The 22,187-nt window shown below is 36.9% G+C and overlaps 1 protein-coding gene across 1 annotated transcript in view; it reads left to right on the forward strand.

Annotated features, from left to right (window-relative positions):
* LOC149803179 (uncharacterized) overlaps positions 1–22,187 on the forward strand; it is a 303,327-nt gene that overhangs the window by 264,935 nt on the left and 16,205 nt on the right. Inside the window, exons 2-4 of the mRNA XM_089953898.1 lie at positions 4,854–4,931; positions 9,767–9,981; positions 11,870–11,911. Coding sequence (XP_089810024.1) covers positions 4,854–4,931; positions 9,767–9,981; positions 11,870–11,911 — 335 coding nt within the window. The remainder of the gene's footprint in view (positions 1–4,853; positions 4,932–9,766; positions 9,982–11,869; positions 11,912–22,187) is intronic.

The raw sequence follows: 22,187 nt of genomic DNA on the forward strand, positions 1-22,187 counted from the left end.
CGCCGGCCCTGATCTTAATATCAATATTATTTTGAAATGTTAAAGTGGATATTGTACTATGTTACTTTTAGCACCAACACATCATTTCGCCATATAAAAATAACAATTCTGACAAGCAGGATACAATGTTCAATCATCGCTGTGTAATTCAACAGATACAATCTGAAAACTCAACATACGAAATGGAACTTTCAGCACAATCAATGTGATTCAACATGTTTAATTGAAACTCTCGCCATATAATATTAAAATTTCAACAACCGCCGTGTATTTCAGAAGATATAATCAAAGCACTCGACATTGGATATAGAATTTTCAACCAGCGCTGTGTAATTCAGAATATGAAATCTTAATACTCAACATATGAAATGGAACTTTCAACATAAATTCTTTGAACCAAAACGTAAATTAGGAATTCTCAACGTATGACATTGAAATTTCGACCCCCGCCGTGTAATTCAAACACAAACTAAAACCTCGACATAGAAAATATAATTTTTACCACAAACATTTAATTCAACAGATACAATTGAAAATCTCGACCTAGAAAATGGAACTTTAAGGACAATCAGTTTGCAGTATCAGCGTTTATTCTTAAATAGGTCGCGCAAAAAAAGGAGAGAAGTGCCCTACCTTGTTGTTATTATGTAGTACATGAATGACGGGTAGCTTTTAAGCAACGATACGAGCCCCTGTGCGTAAGATAAGTGTACATAACCTGTAAGCACGTCTGTTAAAATCCATGTCATTAAAATATGTTTCAAGAAATCTCACCTTTTTTTTTGGTGCATTTTCTGGTAAGATGACAAAATAAGGAAATGATATCTTCGTGTTCATTTCAAATTGTCACATTGACAGGCAAAAAAAAAATCATCGAATAATAGGCAAGTGATTTAATAAGAAGACGCAAATGTGACCGTCAAATTTGACCCATAAAGTACAACATAACATTGATACAATGGTCGTTTAAAACTGTTACTGATGACCGGATTTTTTAACCAACACAACTTTGTCCACGGTTAAATGAAAAACATACTAAAAACGGTTGATATCATACCACAGAAGAGTTTTTATTCTAAAATGTGTTTGATCTTTGTCAAAAATAGTCAGTAAACCTTAGGCTTTTCGTTTATGTACCACCATGTCGGCCAATTCTGCGTTTCGGGTAATTCTGCGCAACGATACGTAATTTCTGTAAACATTGGATCACATATTATTTTGGGTCAAAAATCCATTTTGTATCAAGAAAGAATGATCGCAATTTAATTAAAAAAGTGATATTCTTAAAGTGTACCAAACTATTCGGCATTTCGACTAGAAATACATATGAAAATGTGATTTCTAAATGTCAACATGGAGACCTAAACCAGTAACCCAGAAAATTTGATTTACTATGTATCTTTTAGAATCATACAAATAAATACATTATATAAAAGATGGAAATGTGTACCTTAAAACTGCATCTTAATCCATGTTTCCATTTTTGTAAGATGCTGTCCCACACGTACAAAATCGTCTGCTACCCAAAGTGTCAACTTGCCGCTAAAATATAAATTCTCAAGAAATTCACCAGAGTATACACTGTTTCTAAATTCTTTAGTAATTTTTCCTCATCAACAAGACGTTGTAAACACATTACATCGTTTCATTGATGTTTCTCTTCCACATAATACCTTATTTTTTGTTATAAAATGCTGAACTTTTACAAACTTTTTTACAAGATCGTTTTTTTTTTGGCTTAATATATCTTGCCATTTATTGGCATTATTACGTTGAAACACTAGCTATAACCCCGACCTGATTATTCGACTGAAATGCTGACAAGAACAGTCCAAAGTAATGTATTTCATTTCTAATACCCGATTAATAAATATATCTTTCTTTTCAAAGCTGTGTGCAGAATAGGCCGACATATCGCGAGTCAGGAAAACACGTGGGTGGTTTCCCATGTGTCCAAAATTACTATTATTTTGAGAGTACTAGAACTATATAAACCATTCAAAATATCGACAAGGCACACCAAAACACACACATACATAAACTCATTAAAATTTATCAACCATATGATATACATGTAGGTTTGTGACATGTAAAAGTAGTAGAGGTATCCAAGCTAAGTATCTCAATTTCTTTGTCTTATGGCATTATCAGACAGAAGACATTTGTCCTAAATAAGAGAATGCTGAGTTTTGTTTAATATTCAGAATGCTATTCCACAACACTGCTGCGGAATATGCAAAATGTTTTATATAGAGTAGTGTTGAATTTAAGCAAACAAAGATTTGAGTTCGAAATAGACCGTAAATTGCGACACTCGATATCGCAAGCTGCAATTCAAGATCCCTATTATGTTGTGAAGCCAGCTTTAAACTTCTTGTTGTTGTTGTTGTAGGGTTTAACGCCATTCTTCAGCACACGATAGGCTATACATGGCGGCCATTATTAATGGTGGAGGAAGACCCCGGGAAATCCCCGGAAAGAACCACCTACCCTTGAGAGCTATTATATATTTAGCATAGATTCTGGCACATACGTAAACAACCTGGTGACCTTTTAATATTTATGTTCTGAAGGTTACTCTAGAACACACGAGCTTTATTCCAATAAACCTAAGATAAATACCACACATGCTTTGTTTGGGTCTTTTGGTACATCTCCTACAATACTACAAGGCCAAGTTAAATAAAACTTAATGACATGACACTTTCTGCCACGTTCCACTTAGGATTCGTGTTAAAGGCCTTTAAAGCAACCATTTTGAATTCCATATGAAACCGGTTAAAAAAATGTCTTTCAGTCTAGATTACTTGGCCTGTCGGAATTTTGTTTCGCTGTTAGACTAATTTTAGTTAGGTGAGCAAACCCAAGACTACTAGAGTCTCTTGTTTCTAGCTCATGTCTCCTTATTCTGCTTCACCTTCGCCTTCTCTTTCTTTCCTTCTGAGAATGATAGTTCCATAACACGTTTTCTCTCCCTTAGTAAGATAGAATCTCTGTCTCTGTAACCGTTGAAAGTTACATAGCTTGCAAATAAATAACTATTGGTAATTGTATGTCCTTATCTCAATCTCTGATGCCCCTACTACACGTGCAACAGGAAGATTTAAATTTAGCCCCTATTATCCTCCCCTACGGTTGTCCTGGCTGGTTAGTTAGCACGAATACACAAATACCAGTAGACATGGACAAATGAAATTTAATAGTCCTGTTTACATCCATATATAAATGGTTTGGTTAGATTTACCGGTCATTTTAATAACTTAGTTTTTGAATCGGTTTTTTTTCTTACCGTTTTCATGTTTTTTATTATTAATAATTCATCTAAGGCATTTACGACAAGTTACAAATAGATCCAAAGATGATTCATTTCACACATGCAGACACATCGACAATGTCTGAAAACTAAAAAATATTCTTCTATTTCGACAGAATCAAGTTTTTAGATTTGACATTTTTCAGTGAAAATCTGATAAACACTATCACAGATACTGTTTGACCTTGGTCCAACAAATTTGTACGCATGTTTTCATCCATGTTCTGATAGCCTCGTTATATATTTGTCATTTCAGTGAATATAACACAAAATAATTAGCTATTGTATTTCTTTTCTTCATTCTGTGCACTTAAAAACATCTTATAGTGCAAATCTCGTTAGTGCAATAACTTAGACACCGATATACCTAGAGAATGAAATTTAGTAGGCCTTTTTATAGACTTACATAATGACCCAGGTTGTGCAAATTTCTTGTATGTTTTTTCTAATTATTTATACTTTCTTTGAAATTTACCTTTCAATAAAGCATTATTAGAATTAGGCCGATAAATTAGCCATTTACCCATGATGAAATTGATTGGCGTTTTAGGGGTTGATATCGCCTATTCATTAAATCCTGCAAAAATCTGCAACCAATTTTGGCTGCACACATTGGTGTACATTTTATATACTTTCTCCCAGCTGTGGAGCTACTGTCGGATGACAGGATCGTTTGGTGACATGTACATTATTTTTCCGGAGCAAATCCTATGTTTGGTGACTTGTAAATCCACTAGAATCCATCTGTCCTGTGGCCATTTTGAATTTGTGCTAGATATGGCTGTTGCTAATTACGGATATGTGTGTCAAGTGTACGCAGTTCTTTTCCGGAAAGATCGGCATGCAACAAAATTGCACATTTTAATGTACAGGTAACATCATATCCCCATATATCGTCCATCACTATCAACACACATTGGGGTGTGGGTGATTTATCGGACTATATTAGCATGATTAAGCAGAAGCTATTTGAAATTCATAATTAAAATATTGAATGCCTGTATATATGTTTATTTAGATGATCTGAATACATCTAAATAAAATTTATGTTGATGTTTTTACTTTCATTATTATCTTAATTTTATTCATTCGATTAACTTGGGCTTTTCTAAAAATTCCAAACCTTCCTAGTACAAACATTTGGAAAGTGCTAGATAGTAAAATTTTGTTAGGTCTTTTTATATGCATATGATGGGGTAAACTGGTTATATTTAACCTAATTTATTATATTTTCACTTTTTTCACGCCTTTTGCACACTTTGAATATATAACTTTTTGTGGACAATCTATGTATTTTGTATAATATGGACTTTGCCTTTTTTGCTGCAGTTGGAGCATATATATATTTATAAAGACAAATCTTATTTTATTCTCGGCACAGAAGCACCTTAAAATTTAGGGTAGCTTTTATGCAAAATGTGCAACCAATAATTTTAGATGATATATACAGGCAAAGTTTGTCAAAAGCCCGTGGAATTTTGTTCTGTCTCCATTTTTCTTCGAGTTTTGATTGTTTTTTCTTTTTCTTATCAAACTGTAGAGATGAAGATCCAATGGTTTATCCTAATCTTCACGATCTGGTGTATGAAAGGTACAACAGCGGATTCTTGTACACCAGGTAATGTCCATCTCTCACTATTGATGACTCGATCGATACATCAGTCTCTCTATCTTTTTATCGATCAACCTAATCATATATGCATTAGTACGAGCTCAAAATTATAATACTTGCATAACTTTCTGTTCCGTTGGCTATCATATATATATATATATATATATATATATATATATATATAGAGAGAGAGAGAGAGAGAGAGAGAGAGAGAGAGAGAGAGACAGACAGACAGACATGTACACATAGTGCTAATAACGTAGTAGTCTTGTTTTCCAAATAACACTATTTCAGTATTTCCACCGACTTAGTGAGAATTAAAACAAAATCTGTTTACAACAATGAAGAACAGTCTATCGCATAATCGCATTGATCCTTTAGGATTAGACACAGGGAAATGAGATTATTTACATTTGCACGCTGTGGTCATAACATGCATTTACGGACAAACTATAAGGCGTGTCTAACACGAAATTGGACGTACTGTCCTCAGGGTGAAGGTTACGGTTCAATATTTTACGTTTCCCTCACACTTTATCTTCCTCTTCATAATGTCATTAAGGGATGAAACATGCTATACTTATATATCCTCATTAGAAGGTGTGTCGGGTATAATATTGGGTGTCCTTTCTTTAAGATCAAAGTCACGTCTCAGTAATTTACGTTTTCACACTTTCCCGTTTGCTATCTAACTCCGAAGCTGTATGAGATTAAGTGATGCAGCATTGTCATACAGTATCACACTGGAATTCTTTTATAAAGGTTAAGTCTGTAACTCGAGATTTCAGTTCATCCTACTTTACCTTCTGCTCTGTAACTATACAGCCTATGCAGTGTTCGGTGCCGATGTAATATGATCAACTTTCTATTGTTATGTATATTTGATTTAATTTAATTGTTTGTTTGTTAGTTTTAAGGTTAACTTTTTTAAATTCCGTTACATACTATTGTAATGTTGTCTAGAATAGAGTTCAGAGTTTTAATTTTTTATCTTTGTCGTAAACAACATTATAGAGACTTTGTATCTAATGCTGACCTAGTTCCTGATTCAGATTCAGTAAGAGTTTAAGTAAACAACTTCTGTTTTATATTTTAAAAATATTCTTTCTCAGAGTAAAATCATTGGTTTTAGTCAGGGCCATGCTGGGAATACATGATGTTAGGCATGTAAAAGGCTTCTGTGTTTTTCTAGAAGCATGATCATGTGACCCTCATACGGGAATCTGTTTTAGTTCTGATATTTATAACTGTTTTCTATAGAGAATTTAGTCAGTAGGACTTTAAACCATTGATACTTAGAGGTATATTGTTTTTAAAGATGTTTTGTAGTGGGGCTAATAGAGGTTCACGCAGATATACTATATTGAACAAGAAAAAAATCTAGTGCCTAAAGCCGCCATGGTAAAATATATGTAAAAATATTTATGGTTGGAGGGGTTGGGTGATTTTTATATGCGTTGAGTCAGTCTGGATAAAAATGCTAACAATGTAACAGGTTCTATTTGTTCTGGCAAGAACATGTGGTTTCTAACTGAAGTGAATATTACGTAGTAGGTTATCATGTGGGATGAATCTATCCTACTTGAAATTATAAGAAAGTAAGATTTTTTTTTTCTTTAGCGGATAATGAAAAGCTCATATTATCACTAAAGCAATTTAAATATGTGACCGCAAGTATATATTTCAAAAACAGTCACTCTTGGTTTGGCTGACTTCAGTTATTTGTTGGTTTTCTATTTTTTTTTATAAAAAAGTTTTGTAGTTCAGGTGCCAACTTAGGCCGAGTTAATACTAGTCCGATGTAGTGTTGCCCCGAAAATGATCTAATATCATTACTATATATGTGACGGAAAGTAAGTTTACAAGCAAAACAATCTTCGCTAACCTTGCTCTCAGATAGTTGTATTTTCCTGAAATAATGTCTAGTAGTTTCATCATTTCTTTTGCCTAATAAATATATTGGCATAAATTGTCTCGAACAGAAATTTAACACAGAGGCTATATGATCTGGTTTCCAATATGGTACTCAGGACCAAACATGTCATCTAGTACCCATACGAGAGACCTATGTTAAATAGATAAAAGAAATAAAGAATCAAACCAAGCAGAAAACTGACATAATGTCAATATTTTGCATGGCACTTGTGGCACAGTGGGAAATTAACATTAGGCCACAATTTTTGTTGAATTATAGGGACAAGGAAAAACTAATAGCATGTCACCATTTTCGTGGGATTCTGGGGATATGGAGAAATTCCATGTCTAAAATGTCCATAAAAGTAATTAATAGGAACAAGGAGAAATCAATATTAGGTCACTATTTTGAGGGCATTCTGGGGACAAAGAGATCCTATGTGAAAAATGTCCATAGGCTTAATGTAATGGGTGATTATAGGGATATGGAGATCTTAACAATAGGCCTCGATAGTTTTGTGGCATTAGATAATCGGGGACAAGGGGACATACTATTTTATTAATGTTCATAGGTTTAACATGATGAGTAATTATAGAGACAAAGGGAAAGAAACATTAGGTCACCACTTTTGTGAAATTCTAGCTTCAAGGGGGCGTCCTGTGTTAGAAATTTCCATGAAATCTAAGGGTGGGTTTTAGAATGTTGGCTATTTTTAAATTAGGTATCCCATTTGGAACTGAGCCCTTTACTAGCAGTGTGTTTTGTTTCCGTTCGGTATCAAGTCAGGCATTTTTTATTTTATTTTCATTATTATGGTTGCTGTCGACCAGTATTATTTGAACAATTGTCAGGAAGAACAAACTTCGGGTTTGTGCGGAATTTTGTTGTTAAATTTTATTGCAAATAACATTAGGACCACTTTTTGTAGGGTTCTAGCGACACGGGGGAATACTATGTTTTAGGTTATTGCACTTTTACATGCATTCTTTGTATGAAGTTCAAGAGGAGAAGTTTAGAATTTTAGCTACCCTAAATAAAATCTCACTAAAGGAATTGTTACGAATGTTACATGCATGTTTTGCCAAAAATAGACTGTCGATCTCAAATGTGGCTGACTTTTAAGCCTTGTTTTTTTTATTTTGTTATCTTTTTGTTGTTGTTTGAAGCGGAGTATTGTGTAAGAGTTTAAGTGCCAAATTTGACTGCCTTACTGTCAGTAGGTGTTGAAAGTTCTTAACCAGTCTGATACTGACATATCTAATGTGACAAAATAGTGTTTTAGCTTAGATCAAATACACAAAAAATAAACATCTACAGTAATACTTTTGCACCGGGTTTCTATCCAACTCAAAACATTACCTGGAGAAACAAAATCTTAGCTTGGGTATAGGCGATATTCCAAACACGACTTATGTCACATTAGAACAAAGTCGGCCAGTATTCGATTGGCAAAACAATTTTTTCTTTCTTCAATAATGGTGTCATGTTACCAACTGTGAGGCTATGCTTTTTTGCAACAGGTACAATTTGTTAATGAGAATCTCAAATGTACAATCGGCAAAATTCTAAAAACACCTGTCTTGCAACATCATACAGGACTCATAAAGTATAGATCTTTGGTCATTTATAACAAAGGATTTCCCATTTTTCAGAACCTTACAAAAATCGTATCTTTATTTTTTATTTTTTTTTTGTCCACAGAATTTGTTTTACGCTGTTTAACATAGAGTTTCTCTTTGTCCTCAGAACCACACAGAAATGGAATGATAATGTTAATTTTCCCTTGTCCATATAAACACCATTCCTACTAAACCATTGGACATCAGGAGTCCGGTTGGCATTATTAATGGATAATATCTCTCCTATTTGATGATGAGTGACTTATCCTGACGTACCTATCTACAGACCGCAATTGGCCCATCTCTCTCTGTCTGTCTCTGTCTCTCTCTCTCTCTAACAACAGCAGTAATAGTTTAAATTCAGTTAAAGCAATGTAATTTTTTCACACGCCACATCGTAACATAATTCAAAAGAAATTATTCAATCCGCCAATAAAACTTTCTTTAAAATTTTACGTTTAAAAGTTTTACCTTGAAAAGAAAATGTTTTTATTTTGGCAATTTCCTTTACCAATATTTTTTTTTTTTTTTGGGGGGGGGGTGCCAGAAGAGGAAATAATCACATAAAGATAATTGTATTATAAATCAGCCACCATTCAGGTCTGTAATTAGTATCAACACAAAACTTGAGTCAGAAATATGTGTAAGAAATAGTGCAGAGTTCAGGAAGACTACGATTTAGAATACAAGTATCAAATAACATTAGAAGACACGAACATGCATTGCTACACATTTGAAAATATTACTTCTTTTTCTCGCATTTTTTTCAATCTCTCTTCATTTTCTTGGTTTTGATTAAATTCGGTTAAACCATGCATAGTACATGTATAAATAAGGTGTTTCCTTATATTTTGTTGCAAATATTTAAAACATTTATCTTTTTCTGGCTATAGAATTCAAAATTGACAGAATCATACAGGCGCAAAATTTGGACAAACATCTTAATTTCGCAATTGGGGTTCGTCAAGACACAACTTTTAAAGAAATCTGATTTAATACAAAACTGGACCAAATACAATAATGCAAAATTTCAAGCAAACAAAATACTATGAACAAAGAATATGATGCATCAGCTGATCAAGGTGGATACCAACTACCTTCTGTACATTGTGGGCTAAACTATTTTTATCAAACGACTGATAATACGTTAAAGAAAGAAATTGTATGCATGGTTTACGGAAAAAGAGAAACCTTAATTAACAAGAACACTGGATGTATTTAGCTATTTAATAGCATGTATATATCTAATTTTTCAGTACCTGTGATTTTCTGATTTTTCAGTGCCTGTGATTTTTCTGATTTTTCAGTGCCTGTGATTAGTATCAGTGAATGTAGCAGCAGTTGTAACAAGACTCTTGTAGCCCATGGATGTACCTGTTCAGGAACTCCATCAGCAATAATCGGGAATGCATCTACAGTGGCATGTTCCATTAATCCCCTAAACTTTACATATAATCAAAACTCAAAAACATATGACCTCTTTTTTTTCAACAACACGATTGACCTTGACCAGGAATGTATGGTAAGTATCTAGATGTTGAGCACATGATTGTTAATCACAATGTATTTATTTGAAAGTTTCCTAGAATGCATTACTCTGATATCAAACTTTAAATCTGAGTATGTACTCACCTCCATTTTTCAAATCGTAAAACTTGTGTGAAGTGAAATTCAATATCAGTGCCTCAATGTCAAACTCTGAAATAGCTTATTAGTTTCGAAACATAGTATTTCAGTTTGTGTTGTCTTCATATGTTCATAACACTAATAAGGCCTACAGACTTGTTAAATGGTTTGGTCTTTTGATTTGTTTGATCGAGTTAGCTTAATTTTAATCAAAACTGAAATTGGTTTGTCTGATTTTCATTTGATTGGTAACAATTAATGTTCAGACTAGCTGTTTGATGATTGGCAAATTCCATGATATTAGTGACTAAATATATCAAGGTGAAGTCTGGGATATGAATTGACCTGGCTGGGCTGTGATTTGGCATTTGTAACCTGAAAATATGGTAAGGCCTAGATCACCACACATATCTTATTGTGTTCTTGGTCAAGCTAAAATTTAACTATGAATTGTCAACACACCAGCACAAGAATTAAAGGCAGACCAATTTTCTTGTGTGTACGAGTTGGGTAGTGTAAATAGATGCAAATGATATTTTTACATTTTTCTTATTTATGACTCATAAAACCATAACAGCCAGTAGAAGAGTCATTGTTCAAACAAGTTAGAAAATATATTATTAATTAATGCAGTCTTTACATTGTGCTGCAATCCATTGTTAGAAATGATGCTTTTCTACTGTTGTACATTATATCTTTGTACTGCTGAGTAATGTTAAACTCTTTGTATACCAAACTGATTTAGTAACATGTTCCTTTAGGTTATTGCACTTTTACATGTCAGATACAATAACACTGCTCTCCTACCTTTCCATAAAACCTGACACATGTGCTATTAATATTGTCCCATCTGATTTAACATAGACACTGTGTACATATCCCTCCTAGGGAATATGACTCTCTCGCCTGTCAACAGTGCTAGTGTATTCGTTAAAGTCAAAACGTTTTCTGTATGATCATTTCACAGAAAGATGGAAGGGTTACCTATCATACGTAAACTGTGTAAATGAGAAGCCCTACACGTTTTGTGTAGATAATTTATAATTAATGTAGAAATGTATTATTAATTAGAGCATTTTTTCTGTCGTAAAATAATATTTTACATAATATGTGACAAACTATTTGCAATGCTATACTCTTTCTACACCTATTATTGTACGATGTTTCTTTCTTCCATAGAGTAATGTTAAATATCCCTCTTACTCTTAAGCAAGGTCAAGGTAATTTGAAAATTATGGTTATGATTTCTTTAAATATTCTGTATGGTCAAACTTCACGGTCATTTCTGAACACAAACATGCTCTGGAATAGGTATTTGAAAGTCAAAAAATTAAGTTGGGATGGTGAAGTATCTTAAAAATGTGGTAGAATGTCCCACAGAAATCCCATCTTAAGTTGACCAATGTGAAATCAAGTCTAGTAGGGTTTAGTGTTGACAGCTTGTTTGATCTGTGGAATAAAAATAGAATGTGATTGCTATCGTCCGTGGAATGTAAAGCACTGGAATTCCTAAGGTACATGTCCTTTCAATGTGAATCATAAAATATAATTCCTTGGAATTTATTGTCATTCTTAAAATTAAATAACAAGCAAGCCTATCAAAACATTGAAAGATGTAAACCAGGTATTAGGTAAATTCTAGCCTTTCTGAAATGAGCTAACATAAGAACAGTTTGGATTATATAGTACTACTGTTGTGACTTTATTTTGTGTCTTTTTCATCTTTTATTCAAAACTTGCCTTTCTTTATAAGAAGCAAATTAAAATCACTCTTTTTTTTCCAGAAAACAAAGAGTCTTACAGGCAAAGTTACGTGTGGACCATCGGTGAGCAAGTTTTCTTTAAATCACAAACTCCCTGGCTGAAATATTATTTCATCTATTACAGTAATTATATCAGCTGTAAAGCTCTCTAATTATAATAACTCGGTGATGTCCAATATGAAGCATATTAATTTCAACAGATGATTAATAATAATAATAATAATAATAATAATAGTGTTTATTTGTAATATAGGCCACTGGCCCACGATACATATCCATACATCATGCGGTACAAAAAAGATGTTATTGTGCACAAAAAAAGAACATCGTATTTATAAGAAGTAATATACAAGAAAGTTATAATCATTGATTTTTCGGATATACATATAGTTGTGATACAAGTGTATACTGCACAGTAATGAATCAAGCAGATTTAAGGGTAACCCCAAAAACTTGTGTGGAGCAAGATTTGTGATATTTAAGTCTTATGTAGTAAGAGTCGTTGATAAAAACTGTTTCTCTAATTTTTAAGGCTTTTATAGTAAATATTGCTAAATTAGTCATCAGAATTTGACTAGTTTCATTGTGTATAAAAACCCTAAATTTTTCTAAAGTTCTATTTTTATATGCAAGGTGGGTAAATAATTTCTTTGTATTTCTTCATAAAGCGGACAAGCACTAATATAAATGGAATTCATTTTTGATGTTAACGTTAAACTTTTTATACAGTCTCTCCTCATAGCAGATACTTTCATATCTTCCGGTATTACCTATGATTGGCACATTCCCCACTCTAAGCATAGTGATTATTTAACAAAGATCGTTATCTCCCAACAATTATATATATTTTTGACAAGTAAATTCTACTCCCAATGACCTATAGAAGCGCAGTCTTTGACTCGACTGAATCTCGTCCTGCAGTTTTTGCATAAAAATATCTTCACATATCTGGCTGAACAATCTAAGAAATATTTTTTCATCATTTATGCCCTGAATACACCAAACATTGCCAAATCAAAATGTAAATATATGCTTTTAAATATAGTTAGCTCAGCAATCACAATTTTCCTCCCATCTAACGGTAAATTTGCATTGTTTAGGATATATGTCTTCTGCCATTTTTAGAATTCTTAGCTAATATTTCAAAATGCTCTTATATCTTATACACTGCATACGAATTCTTCCTAATTCGTTATATATTAATGCATTTGGATTAGACTTAGATGTACCAAGGATATATTTACAAAATGACAAATGAGCTTTTTTAATATCATTGGCATCATGAAACCCCTAAACTTTAGCTCCACAATTAAGTATGGGGAGCTTTCTTCGTGTCAAACAGACAATTTAATTTTGAAAGACTTTGTTTCAATATATGCACAGCCTTCAGTGCCTGTAAGGATAGAGTTTTCAGGCAAGTATACCAGGATTTTTTTAAAGAAAACATGCATCCTAAATACTTATAATACTATTCAATCTTTACCTCTGTATGGCCATAGTACCACTTTCCGTAACTTCTGAGATAGCCACCTATGCGAAATGCAACAACTCTTTTTTGTTGTTGTCATATTCACCTTTAATTTCCACTTTAGGCAATATGTATGCAACCTATGGAGCATATTTTGCAACTGGTGACCAGTATCAGAAAAGACAATTAAATCGTCTGCATACAACAGTGAAAATAGTTCCAAGGTTTCTACAGATACTCCCCTATTTCCTCCAGCTAAAAAGGGTTTCAAATCATTCAAAAATAAAGAAAAGAGTAAAGGCGATAAAACACAACCGTGGCGCATGCCCAAAGGTCAATTAAAAACGTCAGTAATAAGACTGTTGGACTTACCACATGCTTTTAAATCAATATAAATTGCCTAAATGATTTGTAACATTTTTTCCACTAATATTTCCACTACCTATCCTTTGGTACAGTGAATGTCTCTCTCCTAGCAAAGGCGTTTTTAATAGTCAATAAATACTGCATAGAATCTACCCCTGCGTTTTCTTAAATATTTACAAATTAATGAGTATAATAAAAATATAGTATCTGTTGTGGAATACCCCGCTCTGAATCCTGCTCACTTTTCGCTCAGTAATTCGTCTTACTCCACCCAATAATTTATTATGTTATTTAAAATCTATGTAAACTACTTTGCTTCATACAGGTAGTAGACTAATGCCTCTGTTATTGGAGGGTTCATTTGCATCCCCTTTCTTCAAAACTGGTATGATGATAGCGTCGACCAATATTCTGGATAATATCCAACATCGAAGAGTTTACTAAATAATATTGTTAATATTGATGCAATTATGTTGCATCTACATATAAAGAAGTCGCTGGATATTGCATCTGTTCCCAAAGCTTTGTTATGTTTCAGTTTTTTCAATTCTAGGCGTACCTCTGCTTCAGTGATTGTTCTATCTAAAGTCTCGTGAATTACTTGAATGTTTTCAGTCTCCTGTATCTGGTCAACAGAACTGGAAAAATTAAATAATTCCGAAAAATATTCATACCAAGTTACAGATGTGATACTGTTTGCATACCAGTACTTTTGTTCTTTACAAGGCACCATAAATTTGTGTGTCTTTAGAATATAATGCAGATAAAAGGCTATTTTTTGGTTTTAATTCATATTGCTATTGCTTGCTTCTTGTAAAAGATTTATACATATTTCTATAAAATGTATAATTTTCAAGTGATTTACTTGTACGTTGTAATCTAAAGTGTTTTAGGTATCTTGGTATCTTAAAGCTTTGCTTTTGGCGTTTGTGCAATCTGTATCAAACCAAGTCTGACATTTAACTATTCTTCTTGGATATGTCACAGCTAGAATTTGCTTTCTATTGATTGTTTTCATTGTGCTTGCTGCATCATGATAAATATCAATAATAGTTTCGATGCATTCAGAATTCGACTTCGGTACACACGAGGTGACAGTCACGATAATTGTGCTCACAAGAATTCCCAATTTTTAAAAAATTTTTTTTACAGATAACACATTGGTGAGCTTTTATAGGTGTGAATATAACAACCATATCATATCAAATATTCATAGACGATAAGATGAATGTTTGAAAAAGTGTCTCTATTTGGAATGAAAGTGTGAACAAAGAAGGTCAGAAACATGTACAAACACATGCAGAAGCGGCTTTGGGTCACTCTACAAGTAGTGAAAGGGGCCACCCTAGGGACAATGGGAATTAGCATTACAGACCCCCCCCCCCCCGGCCACTCTGGGGACTATGTAAATTTAACATGGGGAAAATTGCTGGGCCACTCTAGGGACAAGGGGAATTGAACATGGGGAATAGAGTTTGGGCATGTCTAGGGACAAGGGGAATTGAACATGGGAATAGAGTTTGGGCTTGTTTAGGGACAAGGGGAATTTAACATGGGAGAAAAAAAACTACTTTAGGGACAAGGGGAATTTAACATGGGCTTTTTTTTTTAAAAAATTGAAAAAAAAAAGGGTAAGTAATGGAAAGTCAATCTCTTTTCGAGACCTATGAGTGGCCCTGAAAAGGGCCTCTGGATTTATGTTAATGTATCCGTTAACATAAAGGGCACTGCATTGGTCTTCTTCTTGTCCTTAGGCTGCGCCTCACTGTAGGACCGTAAATCAGCACTCTTTTGAGGCATCCTTGTCTTTCTACGTAGATCCTACGTATCCACAGACTGGTGTCTGTCCTGTGGACAACGTTCCACTTGGATCGGACATACATTAGCATGTCCGTCCTAAACATCATTGAAGACACAAGGGTGGATGATTCAACTGTGGTCCACATCTTGAGGCGACGAGAACAGGTGAATCAGTGCAGTGAACTGCGCTTATTTATAGGTAGAGGAAGGATTGAAACGGATTGAGTTCATTCACCAATCCAAACACGCGTTGCAAAATTCAGTCAGCCCGCATCCAATCCGAAGAGAACAGTCTGTGATGTCACGTGGTCTATATAGATTCGCTAGCGCCTGTGTGTAGCCAATATATGCGACAGTGATTCAACATGACGGAAACTCAGAAAACGATCCATTGGGGTGCACCAGCAGTGGAGACCGCCCAAGGGAACCCGGACTTACTTTCAGAAGAGGTACATTGGGAATTTGTGGATTTTCTTACCTCGCACGAATTTGTTCCGGGACCTTCGTTACCTTCTTCATTACCGCAAGTGGAGAATTTTAGACAGAGACAGAAAGAAGAATTGGAGAAATTTATACAACGACAAAAGGAAGCGGAACAAGCTTTTCTCCTACAGCAACAGCAGCAAGAAGAAGAGGTAAGAAAAAAAAACAACAACAAGAAGAAGTAGCAGCAAAGAAACAAGAGGGTGAAAATCAAACGGTCACGGTACTGTTGGACATTTTAGCGGAGTTAAGAAGTCTGAAACAAATGTATCAGACTTCTTTATTACGACCAAAGAGAATACGACCTTCCCGAGCTTAACACGTCAACCCTGTGACTAAGCCTACCGTACCACCCTTAGTGATTTCAACCAAGTCAACATCAACAGTACGCAGTCCAGAAGTAGGCCTCGGCCGTGGCAAAGGCTTAAGACAGTTAAAGTTGATTGCTTAAACTCACCCCTACACCAAAAAAACCAAAGGCCCTTTTCAGGGCCACCCACGTCTCTCGAAAAGAAATACAATTTCAATTGACAATAACTCAAAAAAAAACAAAATTTTACCCCTATAGTACGTGTATATGAGTGCGTGAGTGTACGTTCTTATTTTAAAATCAAAACTCAAAGACACTTACCTTATATAATTAATGTATTCTTTTATCAATAGTTACAATCCAATTCACAATTCACAACAGAGCACTTTAAAAAGTTCTTACACTCCTTCTGTCTCATTGTTTAGTCTCTCTGTTTTTTAAATTTCTTCACCGTCACAGTTTTTTCCTCCTCTTCCTCCTCACTTTCTTTCCTTCTTCTTTTCTTCTCCTGTTTCTTTTTCTTTACCTGGCTGCTTTCTTCCTCTGAAGAATCCCTCTCTTCCTCTGAAGAATCCCTCTCTTCTTCTGAAGAATCCCTCTTTTCTTCTGACTCGTCTTGTTTCTTTTTTGGGCAATCTGGAGACCAATGTCCTTTTTCTTGACAATAATAACAGGTATCTTGACTTTTGTCTTTTCTAGCCCCTTTTTTTCTTTTTTCATGGTCTGGACACTCTGAAGACCAATGCCCTTTCTTCTGACAGATATAGCAAGTATCTTGACTTTTATCTCGAAAGGAAGGAGAGTAGTCCGTCGGCTGGTCTGAAGAGAATTTTCTAATGACCCCTCACAAAGCTCTGATGAAACGTTCCATCTGGGTAGTCTCTTCCATCGTTGTGCTCGGTTTGAGAGTGAAATGAATAGTGAAAGGACAAGACACACACCCTTTTATATACGCTGGTCTGCCATGACTATAAATTAGTCTATGGTGTTTAAACTTGAGTCATTTGACGTTTTGCACTCAAGATGAAACGATCCAATTCATTTGAGAAGAAAGAAGAAGAAAGTAAGAGGCAGAAACGTGATCTATCGCCTCGTACCAGAGCTGAAGTCTTGGCACACATTCATGCCAGTGATTTTGAAGAGGACATGAGTGAACCAGAATCCGAACCCTCTAAACAAAGTTCGCCACCCTTACTCAACCCTGAAAAATACTATTCCATTCGAGAGACGGAAAAGCGCTCCTCTAGAAAATTTAGAACCACGGCTTACAAATACACGGCGAAGTTTAAAGATTTCAAGGCTGAAGTACCGTTAGAGAAAGCAGAAGGGTTCGTCACCGGAGTGTGGGATTCTTTGCTCACCACACTCAAGCGACAATGTCAACCCAAAGAAGACGATCGCTTGAGACTTTCCATACAACACGACGGTTTGAAATCCCCTGTTTGGATCGAGTTTAGCACCCCTGCAGAATTGACCACTTCCAAAGTCATGGACAAAATTCAACACGTGCAACAATCTAATGACCAGTTTGACATCACCGATGGAAAAGCCACACTGGACATGACCCACGTCTCTCCTCCTCAAGGGACTGGACGCAAAAGATGTTATTGGTGAACGAGCTTCGCAACACCAAAACAAGTCCGAATTAACAACCCTCAAGACCAGATGTGTTTAGCCAGAGCTATCGTGGTGGGGCGAACCTATGCCAACAAGAACGACACGGTAGAATGGAAAAGAGCCTGGGAAAATATTCGAAAATCGGACCGAGCCAAACAACGAAGTGAAGCAGAACTCCTGTTGCAACAAGCCGGACTGTCCAAAGACACACCCTGTGGCATTCCTGAGATGCAAAAATTGCAAGATGTCCTAGCTCCACGATACACGTTGAAAGTGTACCCTCAAGAAATGCGCGGGCCTCTGTTGTTTCGACGGAAAGACTTTAAGGATGGAAAATACATTCATGTCTATTATCACGATGACCATTTCGATACCATTACCAGTATCACCGGATTCCTGGGATACAGATATTACTGTGAGAAATGTGACCATGGTTATAATAATCGAGAGCAACACAAGCATTGTGGTTTGAAATGCTCAGGATGTTTGGCCTCTCAACCCTGTCTGAGCGAAGGACCAGTACCTTGTTCAACTTGTCTGCGCACGTTTGTCAGTCCTACCTGTTACCAACAACATTTGAAGACGCAAGGTTCACAGCAGAAATGTGCTTGTCAGCTCCTGAGATTGTGCCCCACGTGTGGACAAGGCATACGTACTAATAATACCAAGGCACACGTATGTTCAGGAAAGAAAAAATGTCACATTTGTCACCACATCGTGGACTTGGAACACCAATGCTACGTGCAAAAATACCAACCCCCACCAGAGAAAGAGGACGGTCACAAGAAGAAAGGCAATTTCATCTTTTTTGATTTCGAATGCATGCAAGAGACCGGTATTCACATTCCTAATTTCTGCGTGGCTCATCGAGCGTGCGAGAAGTGCATTCAGGAACCTATCTTCAGTCATTGCCCTCACTGCAGTAAGATTCCCGGAGGGCGTGAAAAAATCTTTCGAGGACAGAACACGTTAGCCGATTTTGCCCAATGGGTCTTAGACCCCATCGACAAGACGTGGAGCCAAGAGGACATCGAACGTTACGGAGATTCTCATCGTCATGCCACGGTGATGGCTCACAATTTCTCCAGATACGATGGACAGTTTCTTTTGAGATACTATACGGAACAAGGCACCGAGCGTCCTAAAGTGACTTTGAACGGAGCCAAAATCATTTTCATGGAAGTAGGACAAGTACAGTTTAAAGATTCGATGAGTTACTTGGCCATGCCTTTGAGCCGAATGCCTAAAACGTTTGGAATGACAGAAATGGCTAAAGGGTACTTTCCACACTTTTTCAATACGGAAGCCAATCAACACGCCGTTCTACCCCATTTACCTGAGGCTCACTATTACGACCCCGACAACATGCGTACCGAACAACGAGAAGCTTTCTACGCTTGGTACCAGGCTCACGCCTCGGACCCTTTCGACTTTCAGGAAGAAATGTTAAAGTATTGTCGTTCCGACGTGGACATTTTACGACGTTGCTGTGGAAAATTTCGAGAACTGTTCATGGAACACGGAGGGGTCGATCCTTTGAAAGAAGCTTGCACCATTGCCAAAGCGTGTTCCTTAGTGTACAGACAACGATTCATGCCTGAAAACACCGTGGCTGTCATCAGCCCTCAATCGACCAACTATGTCAAACGTCAATACTCGGTCAAAGCCCTACGCTGGTTACATTACTTGTGCGACAAGGAAGACAAATGGATTCAGCATGTTCGCAACGGAGGTGAAAAGACCATCGGAACGTATTCGGTAGATGGCTGGGACTTAGAAAACCCCAAGATCGTGTACGAGTTTAACGGTTGCTTATTTCACGGATGTCCCGTCTGTTACCCTGATCGTAGCACTAAAAATCAGTTTTTACAACGAACCATGGAAGACTTGTACCAGGCCACTTGTCAGCGACGCCTAAAGTTAGAACAGCAAGGATACCAAGTGGTGGAAATGTGGGAACACGAGTACGATCACCGTTTGAAAACCGATCCCGAGTTTAAACGCCTCGTGGAAAGTTACAAGCTGATGGACCCCCTGAACCCGAGGGATAGTTTGTACGGAGGAAGGACCAATGCCACCTGTTTGCTGTACCAAGCCGACGAAGAGAAAGGAGAAGAAATCAAATACTTGGACGTGTGTTCGCTTTATCCCTACGTGTGCAAATAGTGTCGCTTTCCTGTAGGGCACCCACAATTGCTGACGGAACACATCGACCTGAAAAACATTCGACAATACGAAGGTCTGATCAAGTGTAAAGTTTTGCCGCCCACGGACTTGTACCATCCCGTGTTACCTCACCATTGCCAAGGCAAACTGATGTTTCCTTTGTGCCGTACTTGTGCCGAAACGTGCAACCAAGACCAGTCTTGCCATTACACCCAGGAAGAACGGGCCTTGACGGGGACGTGGGTCAGCGTAGAATTGTTCAAAGCTTTGGACATGGGATACCAACTGTTAGAAGTGTACGAAATTTGTCACTTTCCCAAGACACAACAATACCACAAGGGTGACCCCACGCAGAAAGGCATTTTCACCGACTACGTGGATGCCTTTTTGAAACTCTAGCAAGAAGCCAGCGGCTATCCTTCCTGGTGTCACACTCCCGAAGACGAAAAGACATTCAAAGAGAAATACTATGAACAAGAAGGCATCACTTTAGATCACATCGAGAAAAACGAAGGCAGGCGATCGTTTGCCAAAGTGATGTTAAATTGCTTGTGGGGTAAAATGGCACAACGACCGTGTTTACCCAAAACGGAATATTTGACAGAACCTTCCCGCTACTTCCAGATGATTCACGACAAAACCAAATACATGAAACACGTGGACGTCGTTCGCGAGGATTTGATCTTGGTCAATTACGAAGAAGATCTGGACTTTGTACAAGACGACCCTTTTGGAAATGTCATTATTGCGGCTTACGTGACAGCTCATGCTCGCTTAAAATTGTACGAAGCTTTAGAAGTGTTAGGGGAACGCGTCCTGTACTTTGACATGAACAGTTGCATTTACATCCATCACCCGAGTCAACAGCACCCTGACATCGAAGGAGACCGTTTAGGAGCCTGGACAGACGAGCATCCCGACGACAAGATTCTAAGTTTCGTCAGTGGCGGTCCCAAAAATTACGGCTACGAATACCGGGACCCACAAGGAGAAGTGCACACGACGTGCAAAGTGAAAGGACTGACTCTGAATTATCGTACCAGTCGAGTGGTCAACTTTGGGGTATTGAAAGAAGCCTTGCAGTCGGGAGAGGATGGAAACTTTAAAGTGACCACCTATCAACCGAACGAGATTGTACGTTTACCCACTCACCACATCGTCAGTCGACCCTTGGAAAAAGTCTATCAAATCGTGTACCAGAAGCGAGTGCGACTTCCCAATCATTTCACTTTACCGTATGGACACGTCGGTATTGGTCTGTATATAAAAAGGAACTCTAGGCAAGATCGATAGTTCATTGTGACTACCAAGACCAAGCGAACAAGATGAATACTTTCAGAGAAACACAAAACAAGTTTAGAAAGGCACAATTCAAGTATGGGGCTTCTGAAGTGGAATGCGATTGTGAGCCTTGCGATGGGTACGATGCTGTACGTTGTGACCTTAGCGATGCCGTAAAGCATCATAGGAACTTTAGTGTCACTACCCCTATCATGGAAAGTGATGCTGTGCGTGTCAAACCTGAGGGATGCGAAAGCGATGCCGATCGTCCTCTTGGACATTTTACTGGGTTTCGTTTTAAAGGGGGATGTTCACCTTCACGTTTACCCCCCTACGGATATCATCCAGCTCTGAGCAAACTCCTGTCCATGTCACCCAACCCTCATCGAAACGAACCTGTGAAAGACGAATATTCGTTTCCTGTGCGTTTGTCGGAATACTGCGACTTTGAAAATCGTCTTCAATCGTTCAAAGGAAAATGGCCTAAGTATCTGGGAGGCCCGACCCCCGAAGAATTAGCCAGAGCCGGATTTTTCTACTTGGGCGAAGGAGATAAAGTCAAGTGCTTCAGTTGCGGTGTGTCACTTCACCACTGGGAACCGCAAGATTCGGCCTACGTAGAACATGCTCGATGGTCACCGAATTGTCATTACTTACCCTTAGTGGGACCGAGACATTAAAGTAACTTACCATGTCGTTGACGAAGAAGAAACCAGTTTGGCTAGGAGTCAAATGTTGGACATCACCGAGACCAGTATTTAAACTTCATTTCAAAAATGATATTGAATCATTACCTAAAGAACTGCAAGAGAAGATTTACAAGGAAGTTTGGCAGGGACTTGCCAGAG

The sequence above is a fragment of the Sinohyriopsis cumingii genome, chromosome 3 (genome assembly GCF_028554795.1).
Source record: "Sinohyriopsis cumingii isolate HCF-2022 chromosome 3, ASM2855479v2, whole genome shotgun sequence".
NCBI lineage: Eukaryota > Metazoa > Mollusca > Bivalvia > Unionida > Unionidae > Sinohyriopsis > Sinohyriopsis cumingii.